The 21,428-nt window shown below is 35.9% G+C and overlaps 1 protein-coding gene across 1 annotated transcript in view; it reads left to right on the forward strand.

The window, feature by feature from the left end:
• The first annotated feature begins 262 nt into the window (after positions 1–262).
• Positions 263–21,428, forward strand: part of LOC105392833 (nephrin) — a 66,796-nt gene continuing 45,630 nt past the window's right edge. The window contains exon 1 of the mRNA XM_048630185.1: positions 263–785. Coding sequence (XP_048486142.1) covers positions 665–785 — 121 coding nt within the window. The 5' untranslated portion in view covers positions 263–664. The remainder of the gene's footprint in view (positions 786–21,428) is intronic.

Genomic DNA, 21,428 nt, shown 5'->3' on the forward strand with positions numbered 1-21,428 from the left:
TAATGCGATCAACAAGATATCTCGATGGATAACGAAGGGTAATTTAATGGAAAAACGTGGCTTTAACATTTTTTCCGTTGAAGAATTTCCGCGCATTTTCTCTAAGGCGTTTTAGAGCGCAGCCCCTATGCAGCGCGGCCGGTCTCTGGGCGGAGGCTGCCCGTACCCATCATAGCTGAGGATTTTGGACAGTCATTCCGAATTTAAAATTCGAAATTGGAATTTCCACGTGTTTTTCATGAGCTGGCTCTGGCCGGCCAGCTATCGGTTTTCTATCATTCAGTTCAGTACGCGCCGCGACGCCGGGCAGAGCGCACGCCGCTCGCAGCTCCGTCTGTGTATTTGTAAACGTCGGACTGTTTACACTGAAGCTGAAGTGATTACAATGGCAATGTGGTTGTGGATTTAACGGTTGTGTCTTTACATCGGAGCTTTATTTACAGCTTTTAAAGGCTCAGATTCCGGTGCGGGAAACGTTGACTGTAATAAACATTGTAGCTTTGGTTTTCGTGAGTTTAATTTGCGATTATTGGCTGAAACTTTTTCAGCGGATATTGACATTCGGAAAATAGTCGTGCAAATGCTGGACGAACATATCGAATTTTCTTTTTAAAGTGTTCCCTATGTACATGGGTGGTGTGGTGTCTCCTGAAGCGGGTGCAGGATGGCGGGGGCTGCGCGGGGGCCGCGGGGGGCGCGGGGGGTGCTGCCGTGGCTGCTGCTCATCAGCTCGGTGAGCGGCTACGTGGAGACGGATGAGTTCATCAGCGACTTGGACAAGCCAAGTGAGTCTCCTTGTGTTTATGCACGCCTGGTACTTCTGTTGATTTGGTTTTATTGCGTAGATGAAGTAGAGGTCCTGAGTTTGAATCTCACCTGGGCTTTTTGTTTGTAAACAAATATAGTATTGTGTTTAAGGATCTTATTACAATTGAATAATTTCGTAAATTTTAAGCACGATTTATTTCCTAAATTAAAATGACACGAAATAGCTCTATTACATCCTTATTCTATACATAGATAAAAAAATATCTTGTTAAGTTTTCTTATTATAAGCATATCAGTGAGATACAGTATTCGATCTGTGCTTAGGCTTGGTCACCGTGGTGAAAGGATTAATCAGCGAGTCCGATTATGTACCTATAGGTATTACATTTGGAAGTAGATACGCATTTATAATATGTATATTATGTATATCTAGCTGATATAATTCAAGGAGGCTTCTTGTGCGGGGTGTTAAGTAGGTACTTGTTAAGTTAGGCTGAAAGTATGGTTCAAACGAAAGTCTGTGACGCCGGGGCTCTTTCTGAAAACTTTTGATCCTACAGATAGCAAACGATATCATAAATTTTCTAAACTCGTAGAACCATAGTATTATAACTAACTAGTAGAACTAAACTTTGCTCAGAAGATCGAGCCTCTGCGTCACCCTGTTTCGTTAGATCCATACATGCACCGACAACGTGTATAATTGTATACCTACCCTCTACTACATCCTAGGCCTTCGGGCGGCTTGAAAACATCTGACACTCGGGCTGCCCACTTACCCGACAACTCTCTCAGCACAAGCTTGCTTGTGTTGGGGTCCACCAACCTGCAACAGGCCAGCGTGGTTAAACTCTTCCTTCATTGGAAGGAGACCCGTGCCCCAGTAGTGGGGACGTCATGGGTCGTGATGATGATGATGACCTGCTACATCCCTTGTTACTAGTAGTAGTATAGTAGGTATAGTTTAGTAGAAACTGTTCTATAATCAATCTTTTACTCTTAGCTTATTTATTATCTTTATCTATTATCTTCATGAAAGTTGATATTCCAGGGACGGCCTTGAAAACTCGATCCGAGAATGGAGGCGCTTATCCGATGGCTCCGATTTAAACAAACTTTTTCATAAATTACTAACTCAATAAGGTTTAAGGTTTCCGTGACAGTCCAACTCAATACCTACTTAAATATTTGTAATTATCGTGTCAAAAACGGTGCAACTCATCAAGATCAAGACTAAAATTAAAAATAAACTGCATTTCCATGAGAGTTCCAAAAACGTTTCGTTAAAATGTGAACTTCACGCTGTCACTACCAGATAGATAATTAAGATACATTGTACATAATGTAAGCTCCTCCTAATGTAGTTAATTTGTAAGGGAAATATATTGTATAATAAGATCAGATTAAACTTATCATGTTGGGCATGCTTTATTTAGACTACTGTTTGTACCTACTTATTTATCATAATGAGCACAACAATAAGACTAGACTAGACAATGTATTTTCTACCTCTTTTGTATTTACCGTAAGGGGAAACCAAATATTTGAAATTCATAAAAGTTACTTATGTCTTTCACAGGCCTCTTCTTAGCCTCTGAGGTAGTCCACTTCATTGTGCTTACCTTTAGTGCCAATTTCTCCATTGTCGGTTATCTAACTGACAGGGATTGATTTATAAATTATTCGTCATCTCCATATAAAATTCATGACAAATGTGTCAAAAGTTAACCACTACTCCCTGGTTATGCTCTAACCGACTATGGAGAAATTGGCACCTAGTGTGTTTTAACGTTGGTTAGGTTATTATAATTTCACACATAAAAAAAAAAATATTAGTCAGTTCGTTTTATAGTGAAATCTCCTAACCGTCTCTTCGACCATAACAATCGAAGCTCTTATCATGTTTATGAATCTGAACAGAACCCTTTTCCGAAGTTTCTTTTTCACCTGAAAAACACAGTTTCAGAAATATCGCACGAGGAAATATCGTGAAGATCTGAAATAATGAATGGGTTCGTAAATAAACGAGGGTCTGAACTGAAACCCTGAAGTGTCTGTAATTCTTGGGTGGAAAGTAAATAGTTACTCAGGTACTTCATCTTATTGCTTTAGAGTGCAAAATCGGCTCAACTAGAACGGACATAGTAAAAAATATAGTAGGCAATACCATGTTGATAATAATAAAATAGCTAGTGGGACTAAATAAGGGGTTCATTCTGCACAAATACTGTCCTTTTCTGTAAATAACACAGATCAAAAGTATAAAGGTATATTTTACAAAATACGTAAAATGAAATATTAAGTATTGGTTTATGAAAATACGAATGCCTTACCTACAGGCCTTGGGTAGGGAAAACAGTGTAATAATATTTTAGGAAATACGCTGAAATGCTATATAGCAAACATGTGATGTATAATATTGTGTAAGCTATATCACGCGTCTATCACAGAATTTCTAACTATTGAATTGTAGGTACTATTCGTATATTCACTATTGTATTGAGGTAATTTTGGTGCAGCACTATTGAGATCACATCCAATACAGCTTATATTATAAATAGACCATACCAAAGGAGAATATTCTAGTTAGGTATTGAATGGTATTAGTTCAAACAATGACGTATAATTTAGTTTAGCTTTAGTAAGTATATTCGCGTAGCTATTTATATCTAAGGAAAAATTATAACATAAGTTTTCTATCATCAGACATTTTTATAATGAACTACTGCTGAAAAGGACATTTTATCAGGAGCGATTGGTACAACTCGTCTTCCTCATTCCACCACTTTTAAAGGTGTTCCCACGGACTATATGTCTCAACATACGCTCACCCGCCTCACTATGCTGTTTGTGTGTACATGTGTGTGTTTGTGTGTGTGTGTGTATGTGTGTGTGTGTGTTTCTCTGCTACGACACATTCTCCACCGCTAACATTAATTTAGTTTCAGTTGGTGCGTTCGTTACATTAAATCTAGTTTTGGATTTAGAATTACATGAAATATCTGTAAGTGTATGTGTTATGTTAATTATTTGTATTTCTCGAGTTTAGACTACTAGTAGGCAAACATACCCACACACTGTGCTGAATGGCTCAATATCAGGCCCTGATGGAATCGCTGCATGTGTTTTTATTTAAATAGTGTGGGTTGATGCCGGCACTGTAGGTACATGTAGGTACTCGCACGCACAGTGGTTCCAATCAACTGAACCAAGTGCGCCAGAGGATTTACAATATATCTAAAAAAAGAACCGAACAGAATACAAATAACACGAGTGATTTTCATCCAAAAACAAACGGAAACAAAAACTTTAGTCTCTTAATGAAAAAATAGCCATTTCTGTTTTCAAAGCGAAATGGGTTTTTAACTTGCTGATGCTGTCATTTGCAAGGGATTTGTTTTTTTTGTTTTGTTTTATTTAATTCGAATGTACTTACTATTTTTGGTGATGTAAACAAGTTGGGCACATGAGTGGCTTGCTGGATCCATAGAATGAGATACATAACTAGTTATTCACGTAAAAAAAGTCATAATTAAATCATAAAGATAAAAGATAAAATACTCTTTATTGCACACAAACAGAAACAGAGTTACAAAAAAGAAAAGAAAATAAATAGCACAATCGGCGGCCTTATTACTAAAAGTAATCTCTTCCAGACAACCAAATTGATAGGAAATAGAAAGAAAGAAAATGGGTATCGTGTGAAAACAAAGAGATATTTATAAACTACATTAATATAAAGTATAAACGATATGTAAATACCTACATAATTATAATAATACATAAAACCTACATAGTTAATAATAAATATATACCTATATGTCCTATAATAATACATAAATATTATTAAAAATAAATAAATAAATAATTCCTGGTGCATTCTAATCAGGATAAGATAAATTTAAGTAGTGCTGTCTGAGCTTGTTTTTGAAGGGATCTCATAATTAGGGAACCAATAAACAGCAATTTCGTTTATATGAAACTTTGCATAGGCAACATATAACTTATTTTATAGAACACTTTCCCATCATGTAGTACAGTAACACTAGTTTCGGAACCTGAATAAATCATTGAAAAACAGATTCGTAAATGTGCTCAGTTTTATACGATTTTCATACTAAAGACAAAGTTGGTGAGTTTCGTCGTAGTTGCGAAAAAACTTTTACCTTTTTTCAGTCCCTAAGGATAAGGAGGCAATCGCGGGTGGCCATGTGTCTTTGTGGACGGACGTACGAGTATTCCTAATAACATTTTAGGCAAAAGTAGGTCCGAAAGTTGCGCCTAACTAGTTGGAACTTTTGGCTAAATCCGGCCGCTTCTATCTAATCTATTTTCACTGCTGAAATCTATTTTCAAATTTAATTTGTATTGATTTTAAAATATTGTTACAGTTATTTGCTTCTGTTGCTCTATAAAATTGCTTGTTGCTTTGCATTTGGAGTAAGTTCTTCTACTTCTATGGTCGCTAAAACATTCTACCATCCGTAGATTAAATATTCTACATAAATCTCTGCACGCATCGCACCATTTCTTCAATAGTTCCCATGGCCCTAAAAGGTCGGATTTATGTCGAAGCAATTTGAAAGTTTTTTTTCCGTAACTTTATAGGTACGTACGACTCTTATAATTTATTAGTGAAATTTTATACAACCGGTAATAAACGGCTGAAAACAAATTTTATGGGCGTTACAGCGACTCCGAGTCCCCGTGCGCAGATAACGTCGGAACGACATTATTTCTTTATCTTATCTCTCGCAGAATTTGTTATGTATAAAGTAAGGATGTTATGGGTTGCGTTATTGCCAAATTTAATACTAGGTAATTACTATTGCCCCTAATCAATTTTAAGGGTGTTTTTGCTACGTTATCAATAGCTGTGCTCGTTTGACTGATCCTATCACACATAAGGTACTTCATAAGAAAACTCAGTTAACCGACATAACTCTTAAAATATTCTAATAATAAGTAGGTACATATAACTTAAGTAACACATAACGTGAACAAAAAGATAAGACATTGTGTACACACACGGGAAACAATAAAGAAAGCTAACAAAAGCGCAGTAGTTTTGCGTAAAGCGCGGGTTTTATTTAGTTTTATTCAAGCAACTTTAATAAATTGTGGATAAATAGCGCACGCCGCTAAAATGTGCCCGTGTATATGGTAGAATGTATGCTTTCATACATACAGAAGTCGTATTTCAGTATGTGTATAAGGAGTTTAGTAAAGAGACGTGGTTTTTTGAGTAAAAAATAAAAAAAAAAAACACGCACTCACGCCTTGTACTAATGTACTCCCTTGCGGGGTAGGCAGAGGTGCATTGCTGCACCCACTTTTCGCCAGAGTGTTATGTTAGTCCCAATGTAATAGGGGGCGGGCCTATTGCCATTTTACGGGCACATCCAAGACCCGAGAACAAATATCTGTGTTTAAACAAATATCTGCCCCAGCCGGGAATCGAACCCGGGACCATCGGCTCAGTAGTCAGGGTCACTAACCACTACGCCATTCGGCCGTAGTAAAAAATAATTTCAGCTTTTATGTGGAGAGGTTACTGGTATATGCTTGTGGTCATATATCAGCCCTTCAAGGTTGACTTTTGTGACACTCTGTACAATACAACGTTTTGCCTACACATCATTTAATCCCAGAACTAGATGTTCGTTTAACCCTAACTAAAGTAAAATTAATATTTGATTGAGCTTTCGTCACATAAAGTTAGACTGCACTATGTAATTCATGATATATTCCACGGGGGCGAAAAGTAGAGTAATTTATGAGTTCGTGTTTTTTTTGTATATATCCAGCCTGATGGATCCATTACGTTGAAAACAGTCAGCCTGCTAATCTACCAACAGCAAGTTTAAGTTTTTAATAAATATCTTCTCATCATGATAAAACACAAACAAGGAATATAGACCAACTATCTTTTTCCACGACAAGAAATTCCCTTTTTGAATATCTTATGAGCGAAAATATATCACAACCCAGCGCTATACAGACCTTTTCCACATGAAAAATCGGAAACATTCAATACAGTAGGCTCATTGAAAAAAATCGTGCCCTAAACATTTTTTTATGTGGAGTTTTGAAGAGTGGCCCGGTACGTACATCAAGGGCGTATCGGCAGGATGTGGCCCACACTCGAGGGGTCATTACTTTTTATAACGGGACCTAAGTTTGAGGCCAACCCCGGGGCTGACTCGGGACAAACCCTTTTATGTGTGTGCTTCAGCGATATTCTACAGTTCTGGGTATCTCTCCATGTTTATGGGTAATTTTGCTCATTTTGCGGACGCCTTCTGTAAATTTATTTCGTACTCACTTGAGTTTATTCCATGGTGTCTTTCTTACGTTATTCATTTTTTTTTGTTCAAACTACGGTATGGTTGGCCCTTATGTGTGGAAATACTTTTAACGCTAGATAAAATTTGCTTCTGTTACTGCGTGTAATTCACGCGAATCTTACGAATCGAAGTTTACCAACTATTCTTAAGAAACCCAAAAAAACTGTATGACACAATATAAATACTTACCTATCTTTTATGTACGTACCTACAGACTACGTTCAAAGTATAATTTTGATTTCTTTACAGTTTAGTAGAATACGGCCCGGCTAAAGGCTGTAGCTATAAAAGGGTGCTTAAAAACAATGCTGCTGAGTATTTAACAGAAGGCATTGTTTCAGGGTCTTCAATTGATTTTCATTGCGAACTACTTACGTTGTGCGCGTTCACTTTTTATTATGTTTTTAAGCGTTTTAACTACTTTTCGTAAAAAGTTGTGTGATGGGTTAAGCGTGTAATTATGGATCTCATCAGAAATAAGATAGGTGACCTACGTGAGAAAACTCAAGTATCCGACATAGCTTTTAAAACCTGCAAGCTGAAGTAGCAGATTAGAAAGTTTTGGCAAATGTTGCGAATGCATAATATAACTGGTACAAGTACTAGAATAAGACCTATGTAACCATATTTTAAGATTGATTTGTATTGTGTACTATTTGTATTCCTTTACCAATAAATAGAATAAATAAAGCAAAAGGCCAGGCAAAGGGAAACACGCTATTATTATTTTTTAAACCATGTCGGGGTTTTTGCAAAACTACGAGCTTTGACCCTTATTTCTCGATCAGATTACCACTCTTATAGCACCTCGTAGAGGCGGCCGCGTGCGGGACTCATTAATCAAGTTGGTTAATCTCTGTTTAAGTGTTATTGACACGTGATCGGGATCCGCACTTTGTTTTCACTTATTATGCCAATTATTCATTATTCAAAAGGTTTAACTACCTCGTGGAGCAAAAATGCCTAAGTACTTGGGTAAGTACTTGATTTTTGTGTTAAAAGTGAGTAAATTTACTTTTAAGAGGCGTTAATTTTGGTATATGATGACCTTTTAACAGTTGCTCTTGATCTACCTAATACCTGCGAGTAACTTTTTAAAATTTTGACTAATTGAATTACGTTGGTATTCAAAGCATTAAAACTTTAAAGATTTTTTTAAGATACATTTTATAAAGATAAAATGAGACATGTTATCAATACAAAGTATAATGTTGCTTCTGTAATATTTTTGTTGATTTTGGCACTTGTTTCTGTTACTAAGTTAACTTTGTCGATATCTATCTAAGAATAGGCGTCGGAGAAGAAAAGCTTTATTAAAAGAATACCTTTAATCTTTTTTATTTGGCAAAGATTAATGAGTATATATTTGTAGGTACCTACCATATTTTTCACCTTGGCCGACTTTTTATACGGGTGCTTTTATTATTCGATAGGATAGCTGCTAAAAATAAATTGTTTTCGGAAAAGTAAATTCTGTGGCGTTCCAACAATGTACCTGGTTAAATAAAATATTTACAGGAAAATCAGCGCATACCTATCTACATGTCCTCAAACAAATAATGGGAAATACCTTTCAATTTGAATAAAGGTGAAAATAGCCGTGAATAAAATACAATCCTTGTTTTTTTAACCTCCAATAACAAAAGGAGCGCAAAATGAAGAGAAAAGTCTTTCATAGAATATTTTTACGCAAATTTTTCAAGTAGCAACTGATATGTTATGCGCGGGGCTTCGGCGGTTGCGGCAGGGTACCGCACGGGGGGCACTCCGAATCTGCGGACAAAAAAATCTTTAGTTATTAATTCTAAGTTAAAGTTAAATAAAGTTAAGTATTGAAATCTTAAATACTTAATTAATAATTTCGCAGTAAAAACCACAGGACTCGGCCTTCCTCACCTAGCCACGGCTTCAATCTAACAGATCGGCGTTGGCGATATTCAATGTTTTCCGGTATTCGTGGTAAGAGTATTAAAGAAATATACAGTAAGTAAGCCATGAAAGGGTGACTCAGGGGGTCTTAATGGACCATTTCTGTTCTAATACATTTGAAAATGTACGTCGGTATTCTACACTACTTTAGCAACCCCCTTTCTATTCACACTGCCAACGTCGGAGTAGTCGCCCAGTGATCATAAAGCTGGTGAGATACGGACGCGGTCCTACTCTATATTTTGTTTACTCACAAACGAACAAGGAAATGCTCTTTCTGGTTAAAAAAATAGCCAAAGGAAGAAAGGACTAGGGCCAGCTTAGAAGGGTTCTGAGTGTAGCTGTGTTCAATTTATGGTCTCCGATCACAATGCTCAGAACAAAAATATTCCGTGCCTGTAAAAACAATTATTATTAGTTGCGAACTGATCATTAATTAAATTATGAAGTATCTACAATACATTTATGTAGAATTAGGGTTGAATAAAATTTTATTTATGATAAGTGCTTAGGTGGAATTTGGTAAAAGTGACCCTTGGTGAATTACGCACAAAATTAAATTTAATTATATTCGCCTTTATAATAAATAAATATTCAAGGACAATAAATTATTATTATCCCATACGTTGAAAAAAAATGTAAGTATCAATAATTTATTGTAGGCTTCTCTATCGAAGGCCTCCCTTGTCTTTTCACAGAGATCCCTAAAATTGGTTAGCGATCGCATCCAAAAGGTATAACCTCTATAGGACCTCGAAGGTAGACAAGCATTGAGTGGGATATGAGAAATAAGAATAAATTACTTGATTCGAGAAACTTATTTACTTTTGCCAGGATTCGGTTTTTCCTGGAATAAAAAAATTGCGGGGAAAATATATAAAAAGGTATCCAGAATTACAACAAAAATTGTAGTGAGTTTCAATTTAACTTTGTTTTTGTATGTGTTAGTTCATCTTGTTCGTATATTGTTTATCAAAGAGTTAAATAAAAGAACAATCAACCATCATTCAACACCCGTTGCAAAACTAGCAAGTATTCTGTTGGTAGTATCTTGGAAGTCTTTATGAATTCAAAAGCTTCATTCATAGTTCCATTTAAACAATATTACATGTATAGCTGTGCATATACAATTTTGCCTGCATTTTTTTAAGATTCCACCCACACCACAGTGAGAGCGGAAACAGTCCAGCGTGTGATGGACACCGGACAGCCGCTAGCGACTTGATCTACTGAGTGACGCGTCATACCTTGTTCTGTTCACCAAGGCCCGTCAGACTAGCGATTGTGGATGCTAAATACAACGCAGTAAGGGTCCTGTCAGGGGACTTGGCGAAGAGTGAACGCATCGATCGGAATGGATAGTGAAGTGATAGTGACACTTCCTCGCACTTGTGCAGAATTTGAATGCCAACGGATAGAACAATGTGATACTTTTGCAAATTGACGCAGTGTTTTGTTATGGTTATAAAGTACACTTCATACTGTTAGATTCTTTAAAGCTAAGCGTCCACCTTTAGGCGTCGTATGCAACAAACGCATCGTATTCAGTTTTTCTTGCATATAAATTCACACAAGTGCGTCCACTTCATTCTTTGCCTACCCTACAACGGATTACAGATACATCGAATAACTAGGTTTATTTTTTTAAACTATATTAAATTAAACAGCTAACATCGTAAACAAAGATATAAAATGCATTGAAAGACATTGAAATAGATTAAATTAAAACTTTATCTTTCACTGAACTAAAACAGAAACCCTACACTGTTTCAGTCAAACATGTCACCGCGAGACAAGTGAGTATCATGAAAACAAATGCATATCGCTGCATTACATTACGATTACATTATACCCAGCCAGTTCCCAGCTCGAGGGCGGTCCCACATAAACGTAAACAATGGGTCCGCGATTGTAAACACAGCTTTATAAAACCATTATCGGGTGACTTTGAATCCTATTACGCGAGCGGAAGGTCGGGTTTTAAGTGAAAAGTGCTGTGGCTCCTAAATGCATTAGGTTTGGTGTAAAGGAAAAGAGTGAAGTCGCGTAATTCTGTATTGTATTATTTTTTAACTCTACAGTAGCGTTGGAAGCATCTGTACCTAAATGAAAGGGCAGGAGGTCGTACACATCTATCGAAGATCCGATGACTGTGGGTCAGACCCTAGTAAAGACCACAAACTTCCAAACCAAGCGTGAGACGCCCACGTAATACAAGTGTCTGGATGAGGAGAGTGGAGGACCGAGTAATTTGACGCTGCTTGGAAGTTGGAAGATGCTTATATCCAGTAGTGGACGATTACGGGCAGATAATGATGACTAGAGTAAGCGAACTTGAGAAGGTATAGAATGCAGCGCTTTGATTGGCTGAACTGTCGTTGAGTAAGGGTTTTCATGAATTGTGCAGACTTACTCAAGGGTGAAACTAACTGATCACTGACGAAAAACTAAGTTTCAGAGCGCTGCTCTGCGATCCAAGACTCTATCTCGTAGTATCAAACATACCGATTGCGCGACAGCTCTCATTCGTTTGTTTTTCGTCAGTATAGAGTAACCCTCCTGGCCTCTGGAGCACTCTATAGCGTATCGCGTCACCGCCCGCTGGTCGCCTGTGCGTGGCCCGCTGTTCGCCTGTGCGTGGCCCGCGCTCACATTGCTATTTATTTATTTGAAGTAAGACGTGCGCGTTGATAACTCGCAGCTGATTCAATTGTCGGTGTCTCCGCGCCCTGTTCGCGTTAACTCACTTTTATTTCACTTCTCAAAATAATAATACGTAGGTACCTACTTGAATTTCCAGCCAGGTACACGCGCAATTAAATTTGACTTCTTCGAAGATGAAATTCATTTGAAATTATTTGTTGGAAACGTGTGTGGGATAATAATAATAATAATAAAAATCTTTATTTTGATCAAGAACAGTAGGTCAATAGACAATTTAAAACGTTAACAACTGCAATAGTGAAACACTGTGGCGCAGCCATTAACGCCCACCTTAATAACTAATTATAACAGTTTCCTGATCGGACAGAATATAGGTATAGGTATAAAATTATTACAAAACTTAACCTAACTTACTTAAATTAACTTTACAAAATATTTAAGTGACTTTATAAAATTTACAAAACCAAACAATATTGGGGTCTTTAATACATAGCTACAAGTTGTTAGTAGTTGAAAGTTGTAGGTACTTATGTATTGTTGTGTAAAAAATGTGTATTTATTTATTATTTATTTACTGCGCTAAGACTCTCAGTATCTTCATAAGAAAGGGAAAGCAACCATGTGACAGTTGTGAGCTTACATTCTCGGAGTGTCATGTGGTATATATCAAGAATTTTATTGAGCCGGTTGTATAAGATAGGACTGATACAGTAGTAAAAACGACCAGCAAATACCGTTTTGTGCTTTACCAATGAACAGACGATATCATGCCTGCGCTTAGTTGTCATGTAATTTGGATGAAAAATAGTGTTTGTATGTTTACGTAAAATAACGGCCATATAAAATAACTTCCTCACAGACAAGACTCTCCAATACGAATAAATTTCTGAGGTAGAAAATAGAGTAGGTTTAAATGCCATCACCTTCAATATGCATCTTTGGGCTCTCTCAACTCTGATAAGGCGGGTTTTGCAGCATCCTCCCCAGGCAACAATGCAGTAACTGATGATAGACTGTGCAAGGGCATGATAAACTAACTTCAAGGTATCAGAGTTTGCAGCTATTCGTAATCTTTTAAACACCACTATCAGTTTACGTACTCGCGAGATGAGTTGATTACAATGCTGGTTCCAACCTAACAGACTATCAATTATTATACCTAGGTAACGGATATGATCTGTTCTTATAATGTTGTTACAAGAACATGGACTACTTGTATTTTTAATGTCACACACGTGTGCCCTTATTTCAAAAGATGGGGGTGGTTGGGAAAAGCGTCTAATGGAAAATGTTATATATTTGGTTTTTTCAATATTTAGGGTAAGGAGATTTTTGGACAGCCAGATCATTATACTATGTAGAGAATATTCAGCAAAGTAATGAACCTCATCCCAAGATTTAGCTTGAACGAGTAAGACAGTGTCATCAGCATATGTAATAATTTTACTATTTTTTATGTTGAAGTCACATAGCTCGTTTATGTATATAAGGAACAAGGTAGGTCCAAGGACACTACCCTGAGGAACACCAAAGCTAATGGGTTGTTCGTCGCTTATATGTTCACCAATGACTACTCTCTGAGTCCGATCTTGAAGATAATCAGTGAATAAGTCAAGCGCTATCCCACGAATACCACAGCGTTCCATTTTACATAGAAGGAGGGGGATAGAGACAGTGTCAAACGCTTTACACAAGTCCAGAGATAAAATTCTTATGTATGTGTAGGGAAATGATGGCTGTTATTAGGTAGATAATAAAAAAAACTATACACAGTATTGTGTACCTGGGTAGATGTGGACATGAGGAAAATTAAGATGTTTCATAATTATTAGTTACCAATAATAAATGAATACTACCACAAAGTAATAACTGGTTTGCACTAAAATCATATGGCCATTTTAGTGCCATCGCCATTAGGTCTCGGGATCCTTAATCAGGGACATAAATACCACGATTAGAAAAAAAAGGAAGTGTATTTATTAATCACTACATTTTCAGCCTGGTCCGCCCAAACAAAGGGTAGCGGGATCGAGCCTGTTTACCGAGTGCAGATGGTCAGTGTTTGTGCTCGGAGACTCGGGGATCCTCGGAATCTGTTTAATTACTTTTCTTTGTAACAATATCGAGATTTATTCTTCACGAGCATTTGTCTTTGTTACGGACGCTTTTGGTTTCTGAACGTACGGTGGACTTGCAGTTCAAATGTAACTCCTACGGAGCTTTATTTAAGAATGGTTTTAAATCCGAACGGAACGATGAGACAGTACAGTCTGTACAATAAGGAGCCGAAGTGTTTCACGTTTCTTGGAATGTTGGACTCTATTGCATTGGGTTAAAAGCTATAATATCCGGTTGGAGGGTGACAGTGGGTGCTCTGGAAGCCGCTGACCACGACAGGGTTCAGGGACTTGAGGTGGTTTCAGTTTCAGCCACTGAATGTCACTACATTTACTGTACGATTCAATGTAGGTATTTATTAGAAATTACTTAAATTTTATATAATCACAGGCTATTGCAAAAGCGGTATACCTACTAAGCCGAAAAGGGTTGACTTATTAGGGGGAATCTTTGATGCTTACTTGACTTTTTACAACGGGGAATTATTTTATTTCATATGGTATATCGTGATAAGACTCTCTATTTGTTAACATTCGGTAGAATTTCACCAAATGCTAAATGTATTGATCAATTAGTACAAAATGTATTTTTAAAATTTGATTTAAATACGTTCAGCGTTTGGTAAAACGACCCTTAGACTCAAAACAGAAGTTTCGTAGACTAATCTGGTCGTTTACGGGGAATTCTACTGAAAGGTTACAAATAAAATAACATTTAAATCCATTTTAAGTGGAAATATACGAATCCTAATCGCTGGAATACAGACCCATCATTATCCCTTTATCACTGATTAACTTATTTAGCGATCGAATAAAATGATATTATTTAATCAACTTATTTATAAAAGTGGCGTTAAATAGCTGTAGCATTGATCTAGTAACCAGTAAAGATGTTGTCGTTATGTTAAGCTGTTATACTGTCCAGAACACAATTTCATTTCAGAGAATGAGATCTTGATATCCTATAAAATCTATTATATCCCATTCATCTTATATCCAGGTATTGTGAACTACGCACGAAGTGTTATAATAATAAAGACATTCATTTAGCGACTGTGACCTGATTTTATTTGTTCATCAATTTGCGTTTAGGTATTCAGCGAAAGTTCAAACGCTTTTCCTCCGATTTTATCATTGTAATAATATGAAACGGTATTATTAGCTTACAAAGAGAAGTCGTAGGTATACTTACAATCAAATGGAATGGTTTCAGAGCTTTTACAGTCAAATTGGTTCAGTTACACAAACAAAACATGCCTTACCACGGTACAAAGAAACATTTCGACAACAAAATTGTACTTACCTATACCTACGGAATGAAAGGGATACTTTTTAGATTTTATCAGATTCTATTCATACTAAAACAATAATATGTCATATTTAGGGTGGAATTCATCTTAGACCTACTGATAACGATTATCTACTCCCAATAATATGCTAATAATTCTTATTCTATCATATTAATTTCCTTTGATAAAATAAGTTGTGAAGCTGTCTGTCCTATGATTAGTAGGATTGACCAAAGCCTTTGCAACACTATTCTTGGAGTGGTAGTCAGAATTTCGCCCACGCTCTAGCATGTTGCATATCCGTGATAATTATGACCTGCGGGGTCAGGGTCAATATAGTTGGTAATAGAAAAACGAATGACCGGAAGTTGTCGAATATTTTCGATTTCTACAGTGACCTTACGCTTACGAAAGCTTACGAATCACAGACGTCAGTAAATGTGATTTCAAATATATAAATATTATTACAATTTTTTTCTATATTATATATATTTATATATTATGTATATTTATATATTTAACTCTTTATTGTATTCTACATTCATATATGTATTATGTACCTATAAGGTTACAAGCTGTAAGGTAGTATGCGACCATTTCATCGACGAACGGTATCCGTCAGATGAGATATCTCACTTTAAAAGGAGTAACAAGTGGTTTGAAACTTTACAAACACGCATACAAACACAACACCATTTTAATCACGTTAGTAAATTCTTAGCACGCGGCAAAGGCATTCCTGGATAGTTTCTCTTTTGTCCGATTTTCGGAATTCCGTTTACCGATTCAACATCCAATCGCCCGGACTATATTTCTCGGAGGCCAGTATTTGCTCAGCCCCTCTCTCCTGCTCTACTGGGGGGAACGTTCAAGGGGTGAATCCATTATTTTGTTTACCCCAGCTCTCTTTATTGTCTTAACTACGAAATGAATCGGTATTGATGTTTTTTTAAACATCGCATTCGTCTTTTTGCGGCGGTTCCAGTCGAGTGGCGACTGAAAGACGAACGAAGCTGGGACTTGATGACTGTGATAAAGAGATGTAGTGTTTCCAGTCTAGCACAATGATTGGCAACTAAATGTGATCTCACATTTTTTGTCATAGCACTTAGGTACCAGGAGTTTTTGAATTATTATTTACTCGCCTGTTCTAGGTAAGTAGGCTAGGTATTTTGAATATTTTAAACAAATTCTGTGATGGGCTCAGGTTCGAAAGGAAACGACCGGCTCGAATGAGTACATGTTTAATAGTGAGTAAATATTGAAGTAAATGCGATTACAGAGTATACATTCAATACAGACAAAATATAGTGTAGATGCAATATAGAGTACTTAACTTAACACACTTCACCTCCGGGGGTGAAAAAAGAAAAAAAAATAATACATTATATTTTTTTTTTAAATCTAATACATATTTAAAAGTTTTAATTATTGAATAAATGGCTTAGTTCTATTCTTATGTATAATGTCAATTTTGTTATTCTTAAGTATTTTAACATTTGGTTCTATGTCTTCTATAACTACAAATGGTCCATCATACAAACAATCCAGTTTATTAGCTGTTTCATTTCGAACTAATATCAAATCGTCTTTAGCGTAAGTAACAGGGTTAACAGATTTATCGTAAACATTTTTTCTTTCATTTTTACTTTTTAATACATTATTACGAGCATCACTGTGTGCTACTTGTAAGCGATATCTGAGTTCAAAAGGATAGTAATCAGGGTTATATAAAGGTTGTACATCTTCTTCTGTTATTTTAGGTAAATTTGAGGTTCTGCCAAAAACTAATTCGAATGGAGTGTATTTTGTTGCACTATGTACTGTGTTATTGTATGTATAACACCAAAATGGTAACCAATGAGACCAAGTTTCCGGATGTCCATCACATTGGATTCTTAAAAACGCACCTAAGTTTTTATGTGTGTTCTCAAGAGCTCCAATGGATTGATGATGATAAGATGTTGAGTTTAGTTTATCGATTTCTAATAACTTGCAAACATCTGTCATTACAGAAGACATAAATTCAGATCCACGGTCTGTAGCGATGATTTTTGGAATACTATACCGAAGAATGAAGTTGTTGACAAAATTTCTAGCAACTGTCTCACTTTCTTTATTTTTTAGAGGATATGCCTCGATAAATTTCTGGTTAAAACTGGTTCGGGCTCATTATCTCAGCAGGATAGGATAGAAGACAGTTCATTTTTTCATGCACCTCAGTTGTTGTGTGTTTATATAATAATAATATTATAGTATGTATATTTATATTAGGTATTTATGTATTGTATATATTTTAAAGGTATAGGTATAGGAATATATATTATCTATTAGTATATTGTATAAGTATAAATTTTTGTAGGATATTATATTTAAGTAGTACATATTTAGTTTTCTTCGCTGAAATTGTCTTAAATAAGTTCTTTTTTTTTTTGCACTCCCATACAATTTACTTCCTGTACCTCCTGTAGGTTGACTGGTAGAAAATGCTTTTAGCATTAAGTCCACCTAATTGTACATAATTACTTTTGTATATTGTGCAATGAAGAATAAATAAATAAATAAATAAATTTCGATAACTCACATTGTATTGTAAGTATATACTTATAACCGCTATAATCTTCTTCAATAGGTCCTACTATATCTAAAAATATCTTCTCGAAAGCATAAGTAGATGTAGTGGTAATAACCATTGGTTCCTTTATATGTTTAGAATATTTCATCTTTTGACACTTGTCACATTTTCTTATGAGCTCTCGAATATCTTTTTCTAAAGAAGGCCAATAAAATCTAAGTTTAATAGTATTCACCATTCTGCGCACACCAGCGTGTCCACTAGTGGGCAGTAAATGAAAATCATGTAAAATCAAAGCTTTTTCTTCTTCATTATCTATTCTTTTAACACCTTTTAATATGCAAATGCGGGGTCCGGACCACACTTTTAATCTTTGTATTTCATCATTAATATTTTTTATAAATAACGCGTTGTCTTTATCTTTTATTATATATATTTCTTTTATATTTCTTTCATTACAAAATTTCTTTAATTTCTGCACAAAAACGGCTCGCGTGTAGAGTGCCTTGAAACTAAGATTAATGTATAAAATTCGTCGACTTTCATTAAGAGCAAAACATTCTGCCTCGGCAGTTATTAAATTATGTTTTCTATACTCTTGTAATTCTTTTTCTTCTATTAACATCATTTCAGTTGTAAAATCAGGTTTATTTAGCATTTCCACAACTCTCGGGTGATCAGTCCGATGTTCTGTACGTGCATTTTGTGTCGAATCCGTTTGTTTATTTGCATCTTGCATCTTTTTACTCTGGGCCCTAGTCATTACAGTCATAATTTTCTCATTCATGCTCTTCAAATCATTCATCGTCATATACATTCTTGATAATGCATCCGCGACTGCATTATCTTTCCCTTTCACATATTCAATCTTAAAATCGTATTCCTCTAATGCTAGTCTAAATTTTAGAAGTCTGGACGAAGGATCTTTCATTCCGAATAAATATACGAGTGGTCTGTGGTCTGTCTTAACTGTAAATTTTCGACCGTACAAATAAGGCCTAAAATATTTAATACCCCATACTATTGCTACTAATTCTTTTTGTATGGTAGGGTAATTTCTTTCAGCTTGGTTGAGTGGTCTGCTAGCATATGCTACTGGTCTTAAATCACTATTACATAATACTGCTGCTACCGCTACTCCTGATGCGTCAGTTTGTAAGATAAATTCATGTTTATCATTAAAGTTAGGATATTGTAGAACTGGTGGGGTTGTTAATGCTGTTTTTAATTTTTGAAATGCTTGTTCGCACTGTTCAGACCAAACAAAACGTTCATCTTTTCTAGTTAATTTGTTTAAAGGCATGGCTGTTTCTGAGAATGATGGTATGAATTTTCTATAATAATTACAAAATGCGACGAACCTTTTTACGTCGTCAGTACATTTTGGAGTGGGATAATCTTTTAAAACACTAATTTTTTGGGGATCCGGTTTAACACCTTCTGCGGAAACCACGTGTCCTAAATATAAAACTTCTTTTTTGAGAAATTGGCATTTGCTTGGGTTTAATTTTAAATTGACCTTACGTAATCTTTCAAAAACATCAAATAAATTTCGGTTATGTGTTTCTAAATTTCTGCCGAAAACTACAAGGTCATCCAAGTATACAAGACATTTTTCGTACGTCAATCCTGATAGAGCTACTGTCATCGCTCTAGAGAAAGCACTCGGGCTTGTCTTCATACCCATTGGTAGACGCTTCATCTGGTACTGTCCTGTGTCAGTTGTGAACGCAGTTACCTTTCTAGAGTCTGGGCTTAAAGAAACTTGGTAATACGCCTGTTGGAGGTCACAGTGGCTAAAGTAAATTGAGTTTGAAAGTGAATCTAATATGTCAATTATGTTTGGAAGTGGAAATTTATCATCCAAAATGGTATCATTTACTTTACGAAAATCTACTACAAGACGCCATTGTTTATCGGTACCTTCCTCGTTTTTCTTTGGTACTAATAAAATGGGTGACGACCATTCACTTTGACATTCTTCAATTATATCATCTGCTATCATTTTTTCTATATTTTTCTTAATTTCTGGTTTCAGAGCATGAGGTAAACGGTATGGTTTAACATATACTGGACTTGTATTTGGTTTCAAATGTATTTTTTGTTGATACACATTGGTAGTAGTAAGTTTATCACCAGGTAAATAGAAGATATCCGAATATTTTTCAAAAATAGGTAATAAAGATTCTTTTTCTTCCGTATTTAGATGATCTAATTTAAGTAAATTTAATAATTTTGATTTCCGGTTCAATTTGGATTCACACCTTTTAAACGTACAAACGTCATATTTACTAAATTCGTGTATTTCTGGTTGAAAAGTAGGTATAGTAATGTCTTTGTCCGAAGTATTAAGTATTTGAATAGGTATGATACCCTTATTTGGCTTTACTATGGTACTAGCTAAGAATACGTCTTTCTCTAGCTCTCTCGCGCAAACCACACAGTCATCTGTCATACTTTTATCTATCTCGATGTAATGAATTGACTCACTTCTCGCAGGTATGATCAAAAAGTTATTTTTATTCATATACAATTTATTTGTATAGTACAGAGGTACATAAAGTTCATTATCATTACAGTACATCTGTAAGTAATTCGTATCTAAATTAATTTTCGAACGGTACTTGTCTAAAAAGTCAAGTCCTAGAATTCCGTCGGCCGAACATGGTAAGGTATCAAACACATAAAATTTATGGCGCATAATGTTATGGTTATCTGGCGATATGTTTAAATAAACATACCCAGTTGTCTTTACTTGTCCACCGATTCCTTTAATTGTTGTTTCATCTCTATAAATGGTAGCGCTTCTAGATAATAAGTCGCTTCGTATGACGGAGAGCGAGGCGCCGGTATCCAATAACCAAGAATGTTTGTTTTCATTAACCGACATGAGTACATACCGAACATTATTACTACAACTTAGAATAATATCTTTAGGCACGAAAAAACTGATGTTCGTTATTTTGCGGTACAGTTGAAGAAGTTGATGGTGACGACGCTTCGTCTTCATTTATCACCGGATACATGTTTTGATGACGGGGATAGCCTCTGCCACGGTTGCTGTTATAGTTATTATTATGATAATGGAAATTTCGCCTATTTCCCCGATTAGAAGAATTGTTGCCATCGGCATGGTAATTTCCACGATTCGGAGAAAAATTACCCCGACTTCGCGGAAAAAATTCGCGGCTTCCATTTCCGTGGTATCCTCTATAATTCGATGTTCTGCCCCTGTAAAAGGTATTATAATTAGACCTACCTCTGGTGCTGGCCATGACGTGCTGAGGCGGGGCGGGCGGCTGCGCCAGCTCCTCGTCCTCGGCGGCTCGAATCGCCTCGCGAAGGCTCTCGTAATTTCGAGCTGTAATAATGGTTCCTAAACGCCTGTTTCGAAGTCGTTTTCGTTAATTGGGCGTAAAATTTCATAGCTGTTCGGGTTGTTGTCAGCTTGAGAAATAGTCAAGTCTACGAACATCTCTTCTATTTTCGAAGCATATTGCTGTAGCGTCAAATTATTTTGCGTAATGTTATTAAGTTGCGTCAATAACGACGTGCTGGATTTTTTGGTAATTAGGTATTTATGGATGTCACTGATTAAATCCTTAACAGTTTGGTACTCGGATTTCAATTTTAATTTTCCGTTTTTTGTAAGACGCGTTTTCAAGATAAAAGAAATCAATAACTTTTTATGATCTTCCTTTAACATGGTCTCATATAGTTCTACACTTTCTACTAATTT

Source organism: Plutella xylostella, chromosome 25 (genome assembly GCF_932276165.1).
Source record: "Plutella xylostella chromosome 25, ilPluXylo3.1, whole genome shotgun sequence".
Lineage (NCBI taxonomy): Eukaryota > Metazoa > Arthropoda > Insecta > Lepidoptera > Plutellidae > Plutella > Plutella xylostella.